Source organism: Monodelphis domestica, chromosome 2 (genome assembly GCF_027887165.1).
Source record: "Monodelphis domestica isolate mMonDom1 chromosome 2, mMonDom1.pri, whole genome shotgun sequence".
NCBI classification, from domain to species: Eukaryota; Metazoa; Chordata; class Mammalia; order Didelphimorphia; family Didelphidae; genus Monodelphis; species Monodelphis domestica.
Window position 1 is genome coordinate 492,835,447 of NC_077228.1, and position 14,440 is coordinate 492,849,886.

Here is a 14,440-nt window from a genome sequence, read left to right on the forward strand (position 1 = left end):
AAAAGCTGGCTTTTATTTAATATTTTAAGGTTTGCAAAGCACTTTACAAATATCTAATTTTATCCTCCCTGTTTTAATGATAAGGACTCTTAGGCAGATGGGTTAAATGACTGGCCCAGTTTCTGAGTGTCAGAGGGTGGATTTGAACTGAAGTCTTCCTGACTCCAGGCCAAGCATTCTAACTACCACGCCCCCTAGATACTTTTGTTTCAAAAGAAATAGGATAGGCAAAATGAGAGTAGAACCATACCACATGAGGAAGTCTAAGATCCAGAAGAGGAAATATTTAAGTAAAGATCACCAAAAGGCAGAAAAAAAGAGGTATTATTGTCTTCAGAGTATCCCATAGTCTCCCTTGTCAGAAACAGTAAATAGATGAGGACCTGGAAAGAGTTAACGAGGCTGACATAGTGCTGCCTAATAATATAGAGATAGCAGACTTCAATTATCTGGACATCTGCTGGATGCCCCTCTCCCTCCCCCACTCCTTGTTTTCCCTTTTTCTCTCCTCTCTTCTCTTTTTATCTCCCTCTCCATGCCTTAAAGCAGATCAGCAAATGATTTTTTAAAAAGCTTTTTAAAGTTTATTTATTTAATTAGTTAATTTTGAGTATTTTTCCATGGTTACAAAAATCATGTTCTTTCCCTCCCCTCCTCTCACCCCCTTTCCTGTAACCAATGAGCAATTCCACTGGGTTTTACATGTGTCATTGATCAAGACCTATTTCCATATTATTAGTATAGCAAATGATTTCTTGACTTCACCTTACTGATAATTTCATCCTTCAAAATGTGAGGGATCAGTTAGGGAAAGTTCTTTTTGGATCTTGTTCTGACCAACAAGGATATACAGGTTGCTGGGATGGAAGCCATGGGAATGTTGGAAGGAAATTACCTTTCCATCTTATAATTTGTGAAAAAGACACAAAAGCTGGTGATAATATGCCTCGATAAAGATGATATTGCTGCTAATAACATTCTAGATGAAGAGAAGATCTTCATGTATAGCCTATATCAGACTGTTCACCATCTGTGGGGGAGAGGGAGAGAATCTGAATTGTAAAATGTCAGAAAATTTCTAAAAACTGTTTCTTTATGAATGGAAAAAAGTAAACAAAAAATAAATGAAATAAAATTGAAAAATACCCCCCCCAACAAAGTCACCTTCTGCAAGAAAAAAAAAAGAGAAGAATTTTATGGGGTGGCTAAGTGACTCAGTGGACAGAGAGTCTGGAGATGGGAGGCTCTGTGTTCAAATGTGGCCTTAGACAATTCCTAGTTGTATGAACCTAGGCAAATCTCTTAACCTCAATTCTCTAGCCCTTGACCTACTATCTTGGAATTGATACTAAGACTGAAATTAAGGATTTTTTTTAAGGAGAGAGAGAGAGAGAGAGAGAGAGAGAGAGAGAGAGAGAGAGAGAGAGAGAGAGAGAGAGAGAGAGACAGAGAGAGAGAGAGAGAGAAAGAGAGAGAGACAGACAGAGACAGACAGACAGAGACAGAGACAGAGACAGACAGAGACAGACAGACAGAGACAGAGACAGAGACAGACAGACAGAGACAGACAGACAGAGAGAAGAGAGACAGACAGAGACAGAAAGAGAGACAGAGAGGAGGAGGGAGGGAGGGAGGGAAGGGTAGGAGGTAGGAAGAACTATTCCTTTAGAGAGAGAGAGAGAGAGACAGAGACAGAGACAGAGAGAGACAGAGAGTCAGAGACAGAGACAGACAGAGAGAAGAGAGACAGAGACAGAGACAGAAAGAGAGACAGAGAGGAAGGGAGAGAGGGAGAGGGAGGGAGAGGGAGAGAGATCTTTATAGTTCAAATGATTTTATTTCAGCCTGCTTGCCACACCTCTATCTGTACCTATTTCCAGAATCCAAGAACCTGCCACCCATGGTATACATGGGTTCATATTTCTCATTCTTTAGAGACAATATTTCCTGATCATGGAAAAGTATTAGGAATCCTGAGACCCTAGGATTTTGAATCTTAGCTCCAGTGATAGTATTGGAAGTATATGGATTCTTTGTTTTTTTTCCCCCCAATTACACAAACCATTTTTGACAATTGTTTTCTGACATTTTCCAATTCAGATTCCTTTCTCACTCCTATCAGGTGATAAATAGTCTGATACAGGTTATATTAGTGCTTTCATGCAATATATATTTTCATATTTCCCGTGCCATGGCAGAAGACATATTACACATACAATAAAAAACTCACAAAGGAAATAAAGTAAAAGATGGCATGCTTGATTTCATAGAGTTCTTTGGAGGGACTTATCTCCAGACCGGTTGCTAAAACAGAGTCAGAAGGGGTATTTCAAAATCAAAAAGAAGTTGTGGAGATTACAGTTGCTTCCTTTAGTGTTTGAAGGACTCTGGATTGGATTTCCCCAAGTGCAAGATAAACCAGATGGTTTTAAAACCAGGCTCAGAGATCTTAGTTGAAGAGACCTCAAAGTCCATTTTGATGAGGAAATGGTGCTCAGGAGGGTTGCCTCCATCATCACCACGCAAGCATTAGAGGCAGAATTTGGACCTAGCCTCTCCAAATCCAAATCAGTCCTAGACTTTGTTTTTGTTGTTGAATTGTGGCTGACTCTTTGTGACCTCATTTAGGGTGTTCTTGGTAAAGATACTGGAGTGATTTTCTTCAGTTCATTTTACAGATGAGAAAACTGAGCCTAACAGGGTTAAGTGACTTGCCCAGAGTCCCACAGCCTAAGACCAAATTTGAATTTCAGACCTGTTGCTCTACCCATTGCACCACATAGCTGCTCCTTAGACCTTTGCTGCCTCCCTTGAAACATGGCAGTTTCAGGATGAAAATAATGCCTCCAGTGATTATCTGAAGCATCCCCCTGGTATTCAGGTAGTGATTATTTATCCACCTCCCTGGCATTCACACTTAAGCCTTCCTGGAGGTATGGCTATGTCCCAGGGCAGTGCTGGCTGGCAGACTCTTGGGAGAACAAGGCATCCATCCTTCACGAGGGTTCCCTCACACCAGATTTCTTTCTTCCCCAGTGGCTCCCGCGGAGATGGTAAAGGAGGCGGATTGCTTTGTGGGGTGTTACTCATGAATCCTCTACCCTTCTGCCAACATCATCACTTCCAGCTGGAGAGAGGGAGGGGAAGGGGAGGAGGAGGATTCAGTGGACATGCAACCTGGGCAGATTCTGCCGTAAGCAAATTGCCTGCCGGGAGCTCCGCCTCCCCTCGTGGCTGACAGCTCAGCTGGTGCCGAGCAACTCGTGCCAGCCAGTCGTGTCTCAGCCTGGGAGCGTGTGTATGTGTGTGTGTTTGTGTGCGCGCACGGCCCACACTAGGACGCCGCGCTCAGTCCCAGCTCCCCAAACAGCTCCCGGCTCGGCTCATCTCGGCTCGCTCGCTCTGTGGGGCTTCCAAAGTAAAGCTTCCTGCCGAGAACAGTCCCTCCCTTGTGCCTGCCATGCAGTTAGAGACTGGCCACGTCGGATCGGTTTTCTGAATCAGAGAGAGAGCTGGGACTTTCCTCCGGTGGAGCAGGAGGAGCTGGGTTAGTAGAGTCTCCTGCCTTTAGCGCCCTAGATCCGTGGGCAATCCCTTCTCCTTCACCTCCTCCTCTTCTTCCCCCGCTGCTTCCTTTCTCCCATGAGAAGCTGCTCCCTGAGGACGAGAGAAAAGAGGCTGAAAGATGGAGCAGATGTGGACGAGGTAAGCGAACTGTTCCTGCCTCTTCTCTTAGCTCTCTCATTTCGCTGCCTAGACGCTGCCATTCTTTACAAAAGGACTTCTCTCTCCAAGTCTTGTGTCTTAAAGCTCACCTGGCTGCTGCTTATCTGATCGCTTCAGTCTTTCTTCTTCCCGCCTGTCATTTTGGGGCAGGTACATCATGAGCTTCTGTATTTCCTCTGTTTTGTCTGTTTCCTCTCCTGTTGATGCTCTGACCTTCCCAGGACGAAAGTTAAAAAAAAAAAAATAGCCATCCATCTTTGCCTTGAAGTTTATGTAAAGCTCTGTTCTTCAGCCAGGTTATGCCTATGAAGAATCTTCCCTGAAGATGCACAGCAGTTAGGAGCTTCTAGATAGGAACAGTTTTTGCTATCAGTTCTGGCTCTTTTCCCCTTCCCCACTTTCTTCTTGTTCTCCTCACCCCCTGCCATGAGCAGACATCAAGGCAGATGGCTGCCTGAATGGTACCCTGCTCTTTCATCTCCAGGGGCCGATCTAGCTCTTAGTATTTGGCAATAAGACAGATTGGGATATGAGAGAGAGAGAGACAGACAGAGAGAGAGACAGAGACAGAGACAGACAGACACAGAAAGATACAGAGACAGACAGAGACAGACAGAGACAGAGAGACAGACTTGTACCATCACATCAAGGTTTTGGTGACAGTAATAGTGGTCCAGTTTTCCCCCCTAGCCATAGCCCCAATTCATCTTTTGCTCAGAAGACTGTTAGAGAGAGTAATTTAATTCTGAAGATGTCCCAGGAAGTTATCTCCTATTTGTTCATACAATCCACATACTCTTTCCAAAAGCCCTGGAAATTCTTGCTTGACTCTCACTCTCCTACCCACACCTAAAACCCAGGGTAATTATTTCCAACCTAGAAGCAGCTAGATGGTGAATTGGATGAAGTGCTATCTTGGAATCAGGAAGCCTCACCTTCTTGAGTTCAAATCTGGCCTCAGGCATTTATTAGCCATGTGAATCTGGGCAGGTCACTTAACCTTGTGTGCCTCAGTTTCCTCATCTATAAAATGAACTGGAGAAGGAAATGATAAACCTCTCCAGTATCTTTTCCAAGAAAACCCCAAGTGGGGACATAAAGAGTCAAACGTGAATGAAAAAAACTAAACAAATTTCTTGCCTATCCCTTCTGTCTGTTCCTGAGAACTTTAAAGGGGAGAGAACAAGAAAATATTTATTTGCCTTAAGTGTTCAATTCAACAACTATGTATAAAGAACTTGCTATGTACATGGCCCAGTATTAGACGCTTGAGATATAAGGAATGGAGAAACCATCCGTGCCTGAGAAAACTTATTGGCTCAGGCAGAAGGATGAGAGAAGGAAGAAACTACCTTCCTGTAGGGTTCCTCTGACACTTGCCTATAGGATCAAATATAAACTCTTTTGTTTGGCTTTTTGAGCTCTTCACAACCTGGCCCCAATCTACCTTTCCAATTGTATTATACATTACCTTGCTTGCCATAGACTGTGGTCTAGCCAGACTGACTTCCTTGCTGTTCCTCACCTATGATAGTCCATTTCCTGACTCCATCCCTTTGTGTTGGTTGTCTCCTGCTTGGAATGCACTCAGAATCTCTGATTCTTAGAATCCCTCTTTTCCTTCAGAATTCAGTTCTAACACTAACTCGTATATGAAGACTTTCCTTATCTTAGTCCCTCCCCAGCTCTGAATACTCTACCAAATTACTTCGTGACATTTTGTAGATATTTTATATATGTTCCTTTCCCCCCCACCCCTTGCATTTGTTTTTAGAATTAATACTGTGTATTGATTCCAAGACAGAAAAGTGGAAAGAGCTGGGCTATGGGGGATAAGTGACTTGCCCAGGGTCACACAGCTAAGAAGCATCTGAAGCAAGATTTAACCCAAGGCTTCCTATCTCCACGCCTGGATCTCTATCTACTGAGTCACCTAGTTGCCCACATATGCTTCTAAATGTACATGTTGTCTCCCTCATGATAGGATGTGTTTCTTGAACTTATCAACTCTAAGATAGAAGGCAAGGTGTTTTTTTTTGTTATTTTTTATTTGAATTCATTTATTTAGTCAATTTAGAACATTATTCCTTGGTTACAACAATTACATTATTTCCCTCCCTCACCTCCACCCACCCTTCCCGCAGCCATAGCGCAATTCCACTGGGCATTACCTGTGTCCTTGATCAGAACCCATCTCCATGTTGTTGGTATTTGCATTAGGAAGTTCATTTAGGGTCTATATCCCCAGCCATATCCCCTCGACCCATGTATTCAAGCAGTTGTTTTTCTTCGGTGTTTCTACTCCCACAGTTCTTCCTCTGAATGTGGATAGTGGTTTTTCTTGTAGATTCCTCCAAGTTGTTCAGGATCACTGCATTGCCACTAATAGAGAAGTCCATTACATTTGATTGTACCACAGTGTATTGGTCTCTGTGTACAGTGTTTTCCTGATTCTGCTCCTTTCACTCTGAATCACTTCCTGGAAGTCGTCCCAGTTCCCATGGAATTCCTTTGAGCACAATAGTATTCCATCACCAACATGTACCACAATTTGTTCAGCCATTCCCCAATCTAAGGGCATCCCCTCATTTTCCAATTTTTTGCCACCACAAAGAGCTCAGCTAGGGCAAGGGTTTTTTTTTTTTTTTAAAGAAAGAAATCTAATGTTAAAAAAAAAAAGATTGAATTGAGAGGCAGCTGAAGGGTGGCTCAGTGGATAGAGAGTGAAATCTGGAGACAGGACATCCTGGGTTCCAATATGACCTGAGATTCTTCCTAGCTGTGACTCTAGGCAAGTCACTCAACTCTTATTGTCTATTCTTTACTGCCCTACTGCCCGAGAAGCAAAACTTACTATCTATTTTAAGATGGAAGATGAGGGTTAAAAAGAAGTTGGGGGGGGGGGGCAGCTGGGTAGCTCAGTGGATTGAGAACCAGGTCTAGAGATGGGAGGTCCTAGGTTCAAATCTGGCCTCAGACACTTCCTAGCTGTGTGACCCTGGACAAGTCACTTGACCCTCATTGCCTAGCCCTTACCACTCTTCTGCCTTGGAGCCAATACACAGTATTGACTCCAAGATGGAAGGTAAGGGTTTATTTAAAAAAAAAAAAAGAAGTTGGTTTTGGAGATGTTTTGATGATCCTTTCTATGGCATATTTAGGCATATAGCCCTGCCCAGGATCCTTAGAGCCACTCTGTTTCATTCTAGAGGGCAGCAATTTTAGACTTCCTGTTCATAGGATGGGAGGCAGCCTGAAGGTAGGTAGTTCCCCTGTCTTGTGGCTAATAAAATGTTCCTAACAGTAGATGCCTATGACTGAAATGCTGTTAGAGGAGCATCTTAGTCCGAGGATAACCCATGGACAGAGCTCTTTCAAATGGAACCTTAAAGCAATATCGACGAGATTATCTGTGAAAACTTGGCTACTCTCAGCCATGCAATGTTCTGGGACGATCTTGAAAGACCTGTGACGGGGAAAGCTGTCCACCTCCAGAGAAAGAACTGCTGGAATCCTTTCACGTCAGTGTGTTTGGGGCTTTAATTGGGGGTTTTGGTTATTTGTAAGTGTGTGTTTTGCATGTCAATAAAAATGACAAATAAAAAAATGAAAAGCAAAGTAACATTAAGGCAAAGCCCCGTAAAAAAACCTGATACTCATTTAAGCAACCTTACAAGCACTACAACCGGGTTGTAATTTGACTTGTTAAGTAAATAAAGTCCTAAAGGTTCTCTGAATTTCCCCCTCTGAATCCAGCAGCTCCCCAATGCCTTTCCCTAAACTACTGAGTAATGTCAGATGGCTGCATAACAGCCAAAATGAGAGAACAGCTAGGTGGCTCAGTGAATTGAGAGCCAGTCCTAGAGGGGAAGGTACTGGGTTCAAATTTCACCTCAGACACATTCTAGCTGTGTGATCTTGGGCAAGTCACTTAACCCCTATTATCTAGCCCTTACTGCTCTTCTGCTGATACATAATTTCAGTTCTAAGATAGAAGGTAAGGGCTTTGGTTTTGTTTTTTAAACAACCAAAAAGAAATGGGGCCGTTACTTAAGGGTTATTCATAATTCTCTTCCCCTTTTGGATGGAAACTTTGTGCTTGTTCCTAATCAGCAGAAAAGCTGAAGAGAAATCCAGTCTGAGACAAATCCTTTGTTTACTTAAAAATTTTGTCCCAGTCAAGTGACTGACACTATAAAGAGATGCCACTATTTGAAGTTCAGTGAGCAAAATTTCTAAATTTGTTCCATTGTTCCAACCTGTCACTTAATCATACATAAAAATGAATCGCTGCTTTAAAAAATGGGGGGGGGGAGGAGGGGGAGTGGAAGAGGAGGGCGGATGGAAATGCTTAATGTAGAATTACCAATTTAGTGCCTGAAGGAATCTCGGAGATCATCTAGTCTAGGTGTTTGTAATTTGTTTTGTTTCATGGACTGCTGTAATAGTCTAGTGATGCCAATAGACCCCTCCCCAAAATGATGTTTTTAAATGCATAAAACATGTTTCCAAAATAATTTTTTTAAACCCTTACCTTCCATCTTAGAATCAATCCTGTGTATTGGTTCCAAGACAGAAGAGTGGTAAGGGCTAGGCAATGGGGGTTAAGTGACTTGCCCAGGGTCACACAGCTGGGAAGTGTCTGAGGCCAGATTTGAACCTAGGACCTCCCGTCTCTAGACCTGGCTCTCAATCCACTGAACCACCCAGCTGCCCCCACAAATATTTTTTAAAGTTCACAATTCTAGGTCAAGAACATCTGATCTAGTCTAACCACTTGGTTTTACAGATGAAGCAACTGAGACTCAGTTGGTCTTAAGAGATCGACATTTACCATGTGTAGGACCTCAGTTTACCTCTTTTGAACTTAATTTCCTCATCTATTTAAACAGGAGGGGAATTCAACTAGAATATTTTTGAGGCTCTTTCCAACTTTAAAACAGTGGCCCAATGTTCAAGGTTAAGGTAATACAGGTAGTGAATAGATGAAGTGAGATTTGAACCCACCAATCCTGAGGGGCTAGATCTAGCATTTCTCTGCTTTCTTTTCTCCTCTCTGTAACCCAGCCCTCAGGGAGTAAAAAATGTCCACTTGCTATACTTAGATTGCATTCCACAGACATCTATTGGGAGTATATTTGTTTTTAACCTCCTCTAAATTAAACTACTAGCCTAAGAGAAGCAACAACTTGGCATTTTTTACTGGCTTCTCTTGAGTCATAATGCTGCGGTTAGAACTCAGTTATTAATAACAGGGTGGTAGAAGATGTCTGGAAATAGGGACTATAAATGAAGAAGGAAACCATTTGTCCATATTTATTGTACAACTAGAAGGGACACGAGAGGCCATCCAGCCTAGCCTTCTCATTTTACAAATGAAGAAAGTGAAGCTCACAGAGGCTAATGACTTGCTCAAGGTCACACAGTAAATGTCAGGTGTGGGATTTGAACCCAAAGCTTCTGACTCTTGAACCAACAGTCTTTCCCCTGTACCATGGTACTCTAGATTTGGTCATTGGTTGATTCTTTTCCTCAGTGTATAAATGGTTGCTCCTATTTCTTATTTTTTCTGTTTCAACAAAAAGCAGCTTTATAAGTTTCATTGGATGGATGAATTTAACAGTACTCTTAGAAGCAAACCCGCTATTACTAGGGTGTCCTGGACCAATAATTATTACCTTTTCATGTGTAAATGACTCTTTAGCCTTTCTCTAACATCATACATTAGTCAAGTATGGATATGTGATTATAATGGCTTTTGCAACATTCACTTTAATAAACAATTATTAACAGTCTATTCTGGAGCAGGTAGGTTGCTCAGAGGAGAGAGAGCCAGGCTCAGAGACAGAAGGTCCTGGGTTCAAATGTGGTCTCAGGTCCTTCTTAGCTGTGTGACCCTGGGCAAGTCACTTAAGCCCAATTGCCTAACCCTTACTTTTCTTGTCTTAGAATCAATACTTAGTAGGGTCACAATTGGCCCCTAACTAGATGACTTCTATGGTCTCTTCCATCTCCAAATTTGTGAGCATAGGAGCTTAATAGTGTTGTGGAGAAAATATTTTGTAAGTCTTAAAGTGCTATTTAATCTTCATTTGTTGTACGAAGGCTGAACTGAATCACAACCGTAGCTATATTTAGAGATTTTAAAAACAGAATTGAATGAAACTCTCTTGGGAAATAGGATAATAATAATAATAATAAACTCACTTTAAATAGAATTTCCAAATTCCAGATTTTGTGACTTGCATAAATTAAACATTGCATCCCTACTATGTCAGATAGGAGCAATTGAAGCTACGATCTGGAAGGGGTTTTAGTGATCATCTAGATCTACTTAAACCTAAATCAAAGCCTTTTTTTTTTTTTTAAAGACAAGGTCCTCCCTATGTTGCCCCAGCTACGATCTGGAAGGGGTTTTAGTGATCATCTAGATCTACTTAAACCTAAATCAAAGCCTTTTTTTTTTTTTTAAAGACGAGGTCCTCCCTATGTTGCCCCAGCTGGAAATAGAGTAGCCACTCTTAGGCTTGGACCCAATACAGATTGGTTGGTTTGACTCGCTCTGTTTCACATCTGGGGTGGCAGTGTGGTGGTACCCCGTTCTATGATCTCAGCATCTTGGTGCCAGCTCTGACCCTCCTGCACTCAGAACTCACAAACTCAAGCATTCGATCATCCATTGCCTCCTGGGAGATTATGGGCAATGCCACCCAGTCAGAAATCTGCTCTGAGATCCTTGACAAATAATTCTTTTGGCTAGCCTCTACTTGAAGGTCTCTGGCGCTGAGGAACCTACTATGCTTTTCATTCCACTTTTGAACATTTCTCATTGTCAGGAAGTTAATTATATAGAGTTGAGCTCGAGCTCTCTGTAACTCCCAGCCGTTACACAAAATTGCAGGATCTTGGGGTAGGCAGAACCATAGCGGCTACCTTATCCAATTTATACCTGACATCTAAGAGCCCCTTTATACAATTCAACAATAGCAGTCACTCAGTGGCTACTTCAGAACCTCTAACAAGGAGCAATTCCTCACCCCTTTGGTAGACCTTTACTTTGGCATAGCTCTAATTGTAAAAGACGTGGTTTTTTTTTAATCGTACAATTTATATTTTTGTAATAATTTTATTTTAATTGTATAATTATAACAGAAGTTTTTCTTTACTTCTAGCAAAAGTTGGCTCCTAGTTCTGTTCTTTGGGACCAAGAAGAACCAATCTATTCCTTTTTTTACATCATAGTTCTTCAGATACTATCATCAATTCCCCAAGTCTTCTCCTCACTTGATTAAACAGTCTCAGTTCCCCTCAACCAATTCTTATAAGGCATGATTTCCATTTCTCTTGTCATCATGGTCTCCTTCCTTTAGTTGCACTCCAGTTGGTCAAAGTTCTTTCTAAAATGTAGGCCCCAGGGGGAAACTGGATAGCTCAGTGGATTGAGAGCCAAGTCTAGAGATGGGAGGTCCTAGGTTTAAATCTAGCCTCAGACACTTCCTAGTTGTGTGACCCTGGGCAAGTCACTTAACCCCCATTGCCTAGCCTTTACCTCTCTTCTGCCTTGGAATCAATACATAGTATTGATTCTAAGAGGGAAGGGAAGGGTTAAAAAAATAAAATGTAGGACCCAGAATTAAATATAATGTGATTTGACCAGGGCATATTTTGAATAATGTCGCTATTCATTTGGGTTAAGATTCCTGTATCTTTTTTGTTTTCTGGCTGTTGTATCATTCTAGATTTCCTATTGACCTTGTGGTCCACTAAGATCTCCAGATTGGTTTTATGTGAACTATAAAGATAGAGCCAAATCTGCTCCATCTTGCACTGCCTTATAAGGCTTTTGTGAGATTCAAATGACATAGTCTATGTAAAGTGCTTAGCTTAGTGTGCTGCACTTAATAGATGCTCGTACCCTTCCTCCTTCCCTCTGGGACAATTGGTTTTTGATCCCAAATATAGATTCCTACACTTAATAATTTTATAAATTTGGCTCATCATTGTAATCTATCAGAAATTTTTGTATCTCAACTCATATCCAATGGGATGGCTATCTCTCATGGATTTGTTCTGTTTGTGATTTGCTAGACAAGTGTTGGAAACTTCATCTGAGTCACTGATAAAGATGTCAACATCAGGACAAGGACAGATCACTGTGGCATGTTGCAAAGAGACCTCCCTCCAGGTTGATATCCATAAATGGCTACTGTTTGCATCATCGGGTTATTTAACAATTCTGGACCAACAGAGAAGACATTCCCTTTGCTGTCATATACTCTCTAGTCTATTAAGGGGGAAAGATGCAAATATTAGACATAAGTGCATCAGAGCATTGCAAAACAACGTGCTATATAAGATTTGAATGGCCAACCAGGAAAATCAGCAAGGGTTTCAAAGATAACGTCATCAGGCAAGGAGCAAAGGGAAAGAAAGTTCAGGCATGGGGAGCTAGAAGTAAAAAATGTGGAAGGGGGAAGAGTGGAATCAAATCAAATTCAACAAGCGTATATTAATCTCTGGGCAAAATACTGGATGAGGTGCTCAGGAAATGAATAATAATGAATAAGAGTTCCTTCTAAAGATCTGGTAATTGACTAGGAGCTGGGAAGTGGCAAATTAGACATGCCCAAAGTGAGATCTGAACTGGAAACCCCAGAATCTGAGATACGTACAGAATATGAGGGACTCAGGAGCAAGGCTCAGGGGGGAACAAAGAGAGTAGAAGGCCAGGAGAATAAGATGGAAGAGACTTCAGAGCAGTCAACCCAGGGAGGAGTATAGAGCTATTTAATGTTATATATGCCAAGAATAGATAGCCCCTTCTTAGTCATTCATTCAGGTGTACTTCATATTTCTAACCTTTCTTCATACGAGTGAAGGCTTTCAAGAAGGGGTCAATAATGAAATTTCATATTATTTGTTAGACTAGGGGATGGATGCTCTTATCCCATTTTCCAGATAGTGAAATTGAAGCATTTAAGGGATAATTGAGTTCCCTAGCTCAATCAAGAAGTCAGAGGTTGTCATGGATTTAGAAACCACATCCTAGAGAGACAGTACTAGCATCAACTGGATTTGGCACTAACCTGGAAGTCCTATATTCAAATCCCACTAGTGTATGACTGACTATGGGCAGATCACTTAATCTCTGAGTCTCAGTGTTTTTAACTGTAGGATGAATACAATGCCTGCAATACTTCCCGAGGTTAATGTGTAGCTGAAATAAGATAATGTAGGTAAGAGGTGTGGCTTTGCACATTTTCAGAACATTATATAAAATATCAGCTATCTTTTGAGCGCAAGCCCAATGCTTTGACATAGAAGGAGCACATTTTCTCCAGAATTAGAAATTATAAAAATAGAATTAGTCAATAAACAAAAGGATCAGCAATGCAGGGAGAGAAGTAAAGTGGGAGATGAAGTGGTGTGGTGTAAAGAACTCACTTCTTAAGAATCAGGAAGGCCGGAGTTCAAATCTGGTCTCAGATATTTACGAATCGTGTGACTTTAGGTTAAGTCATGGAACGTTTGTCTGCCTTGGTTTCCTCAACTGTAAAATAGAGAAATAATACCAACTACTGCACAGGGTCCAGTATCAAATGAAATTATATTTTAAAGTGCTTAGCATATAGTAGCACTTAATAAATATTTATTCCCTTCCCTACCAAAGGAGGTAATTAGATAAATAAATAGAGATAAATAGAGAGAAAGCCTGGGCAACTCAATCTTCCCATGTCTTAGTTTACGTAAGTTAAGGAAAGGACTTATATATATTAAAATATTATGGAGATGAAAGATGTCATTGTTGTTATTATTTGGAGTATCTCATAATAACCAACATTTTTTGTTGTTCTTCTTGTGACCCCATGTGGGATTTTCTTGGCAAGGATAATGGAGGTAATTGTCATTTTCTTCTCAGGCTCATTTTACAGATGAAGAAACTGAGACCAACAGGGTTGAGTGACTTGCCTATGGTCACATAGCTAGTAAATGTCTAAGATTGTCATATTTGAACTCAGGACTTTCTGATTTCAGGCCTAAAACTCTCTCCACTACACCATCTAAGCAGCCCCAATGTTTACTTAGGGATTTAAGATTAGCAAATGGTTTATGTTATTATCTAATTATAGTTCCTCACAGGAATGATATAGAGTGGGCTGATATTTGATCTGTCCATCTCTCTCTTTCTCTCTCTCTTCTTCCTTCCCTCCTTCCCTCCTTCCCTCCTTCCTTTCTTCCTTCCCTCCTTCCCTCCTTCCTTTCTTCCTTCTTTCCTTCTTTCCTTCCTTCCCTCCTTCCCTCCTTCCCTCTTTCCCTCCTCCCTCCCTCCCTCCCTCCCTCCCTTCCTTCCTTCCTTCCTTCCTTCCTTCCTTCCTTCCTTCCTTCCTTCCTTCCTTCCTTCCTTCCTTCCTTCCTTCCTTCCTTCCTTCCTTCCTTCCTTCCTTCCTTCCTTCCTTCCTTCCTTCCTTCCTTCCTTCCTTCCTTCCTTTCTCCCTCCCCTCCTTCTTTCCTTCTCTCCTACCTTCTCCCCTCCCTGGCTTCTCCTCTCCCCTTCCCTTCCTTTCATCCTAGTAACAATTCTAAGATAAAAGGGCAAGAGCTTGGCAAATGAGGTTAAGTGACTTGCCCAGGGTCACACAGCTAGGAAGTGTTTGAGGTCAGATTTGAACCTGTGTTCGTTCTCCTGTCTCCAGTCCTGGCTCTATATCTATTG

The 14,440-nt window shown here is 41.6% G+C and overlaps 1 protein-coding gene across 15 annotated transcripts in view; it reads left to right on the forward strand.

The window, feature by feature from the left end:
- LOC100617812 (myomegalin) overlaps positions 1-14,440 on the forward strand; it is a 312,633-nt gene that overhangs the window by 41,697 nt on the left and 256,496 nt on the right. For 6 of the 15 annotated variants that reach the window (XM_056819283.1, XM_056819280.1, XM_056819288.1 and 3 more), the window contains exon 1: positions 3,042-3,705. The exons of 8 other annotated variants lie outside the window; for them this stretch is intronic. In XM_056819283.1, coding sequence (XP_056675261.1) covers positions 3,686-3,705 — 20 coding nt within the window. In that variant the 5' untranslated portion in view covers positions 3,042-3,685. Of the gene's footprint in view, positions 1-3,041; positions 3,706-14,440 lie in introns of those variants that run through there. One more of the 15 variants, XM_056819291.1, reaches the window with a different exon arrangement.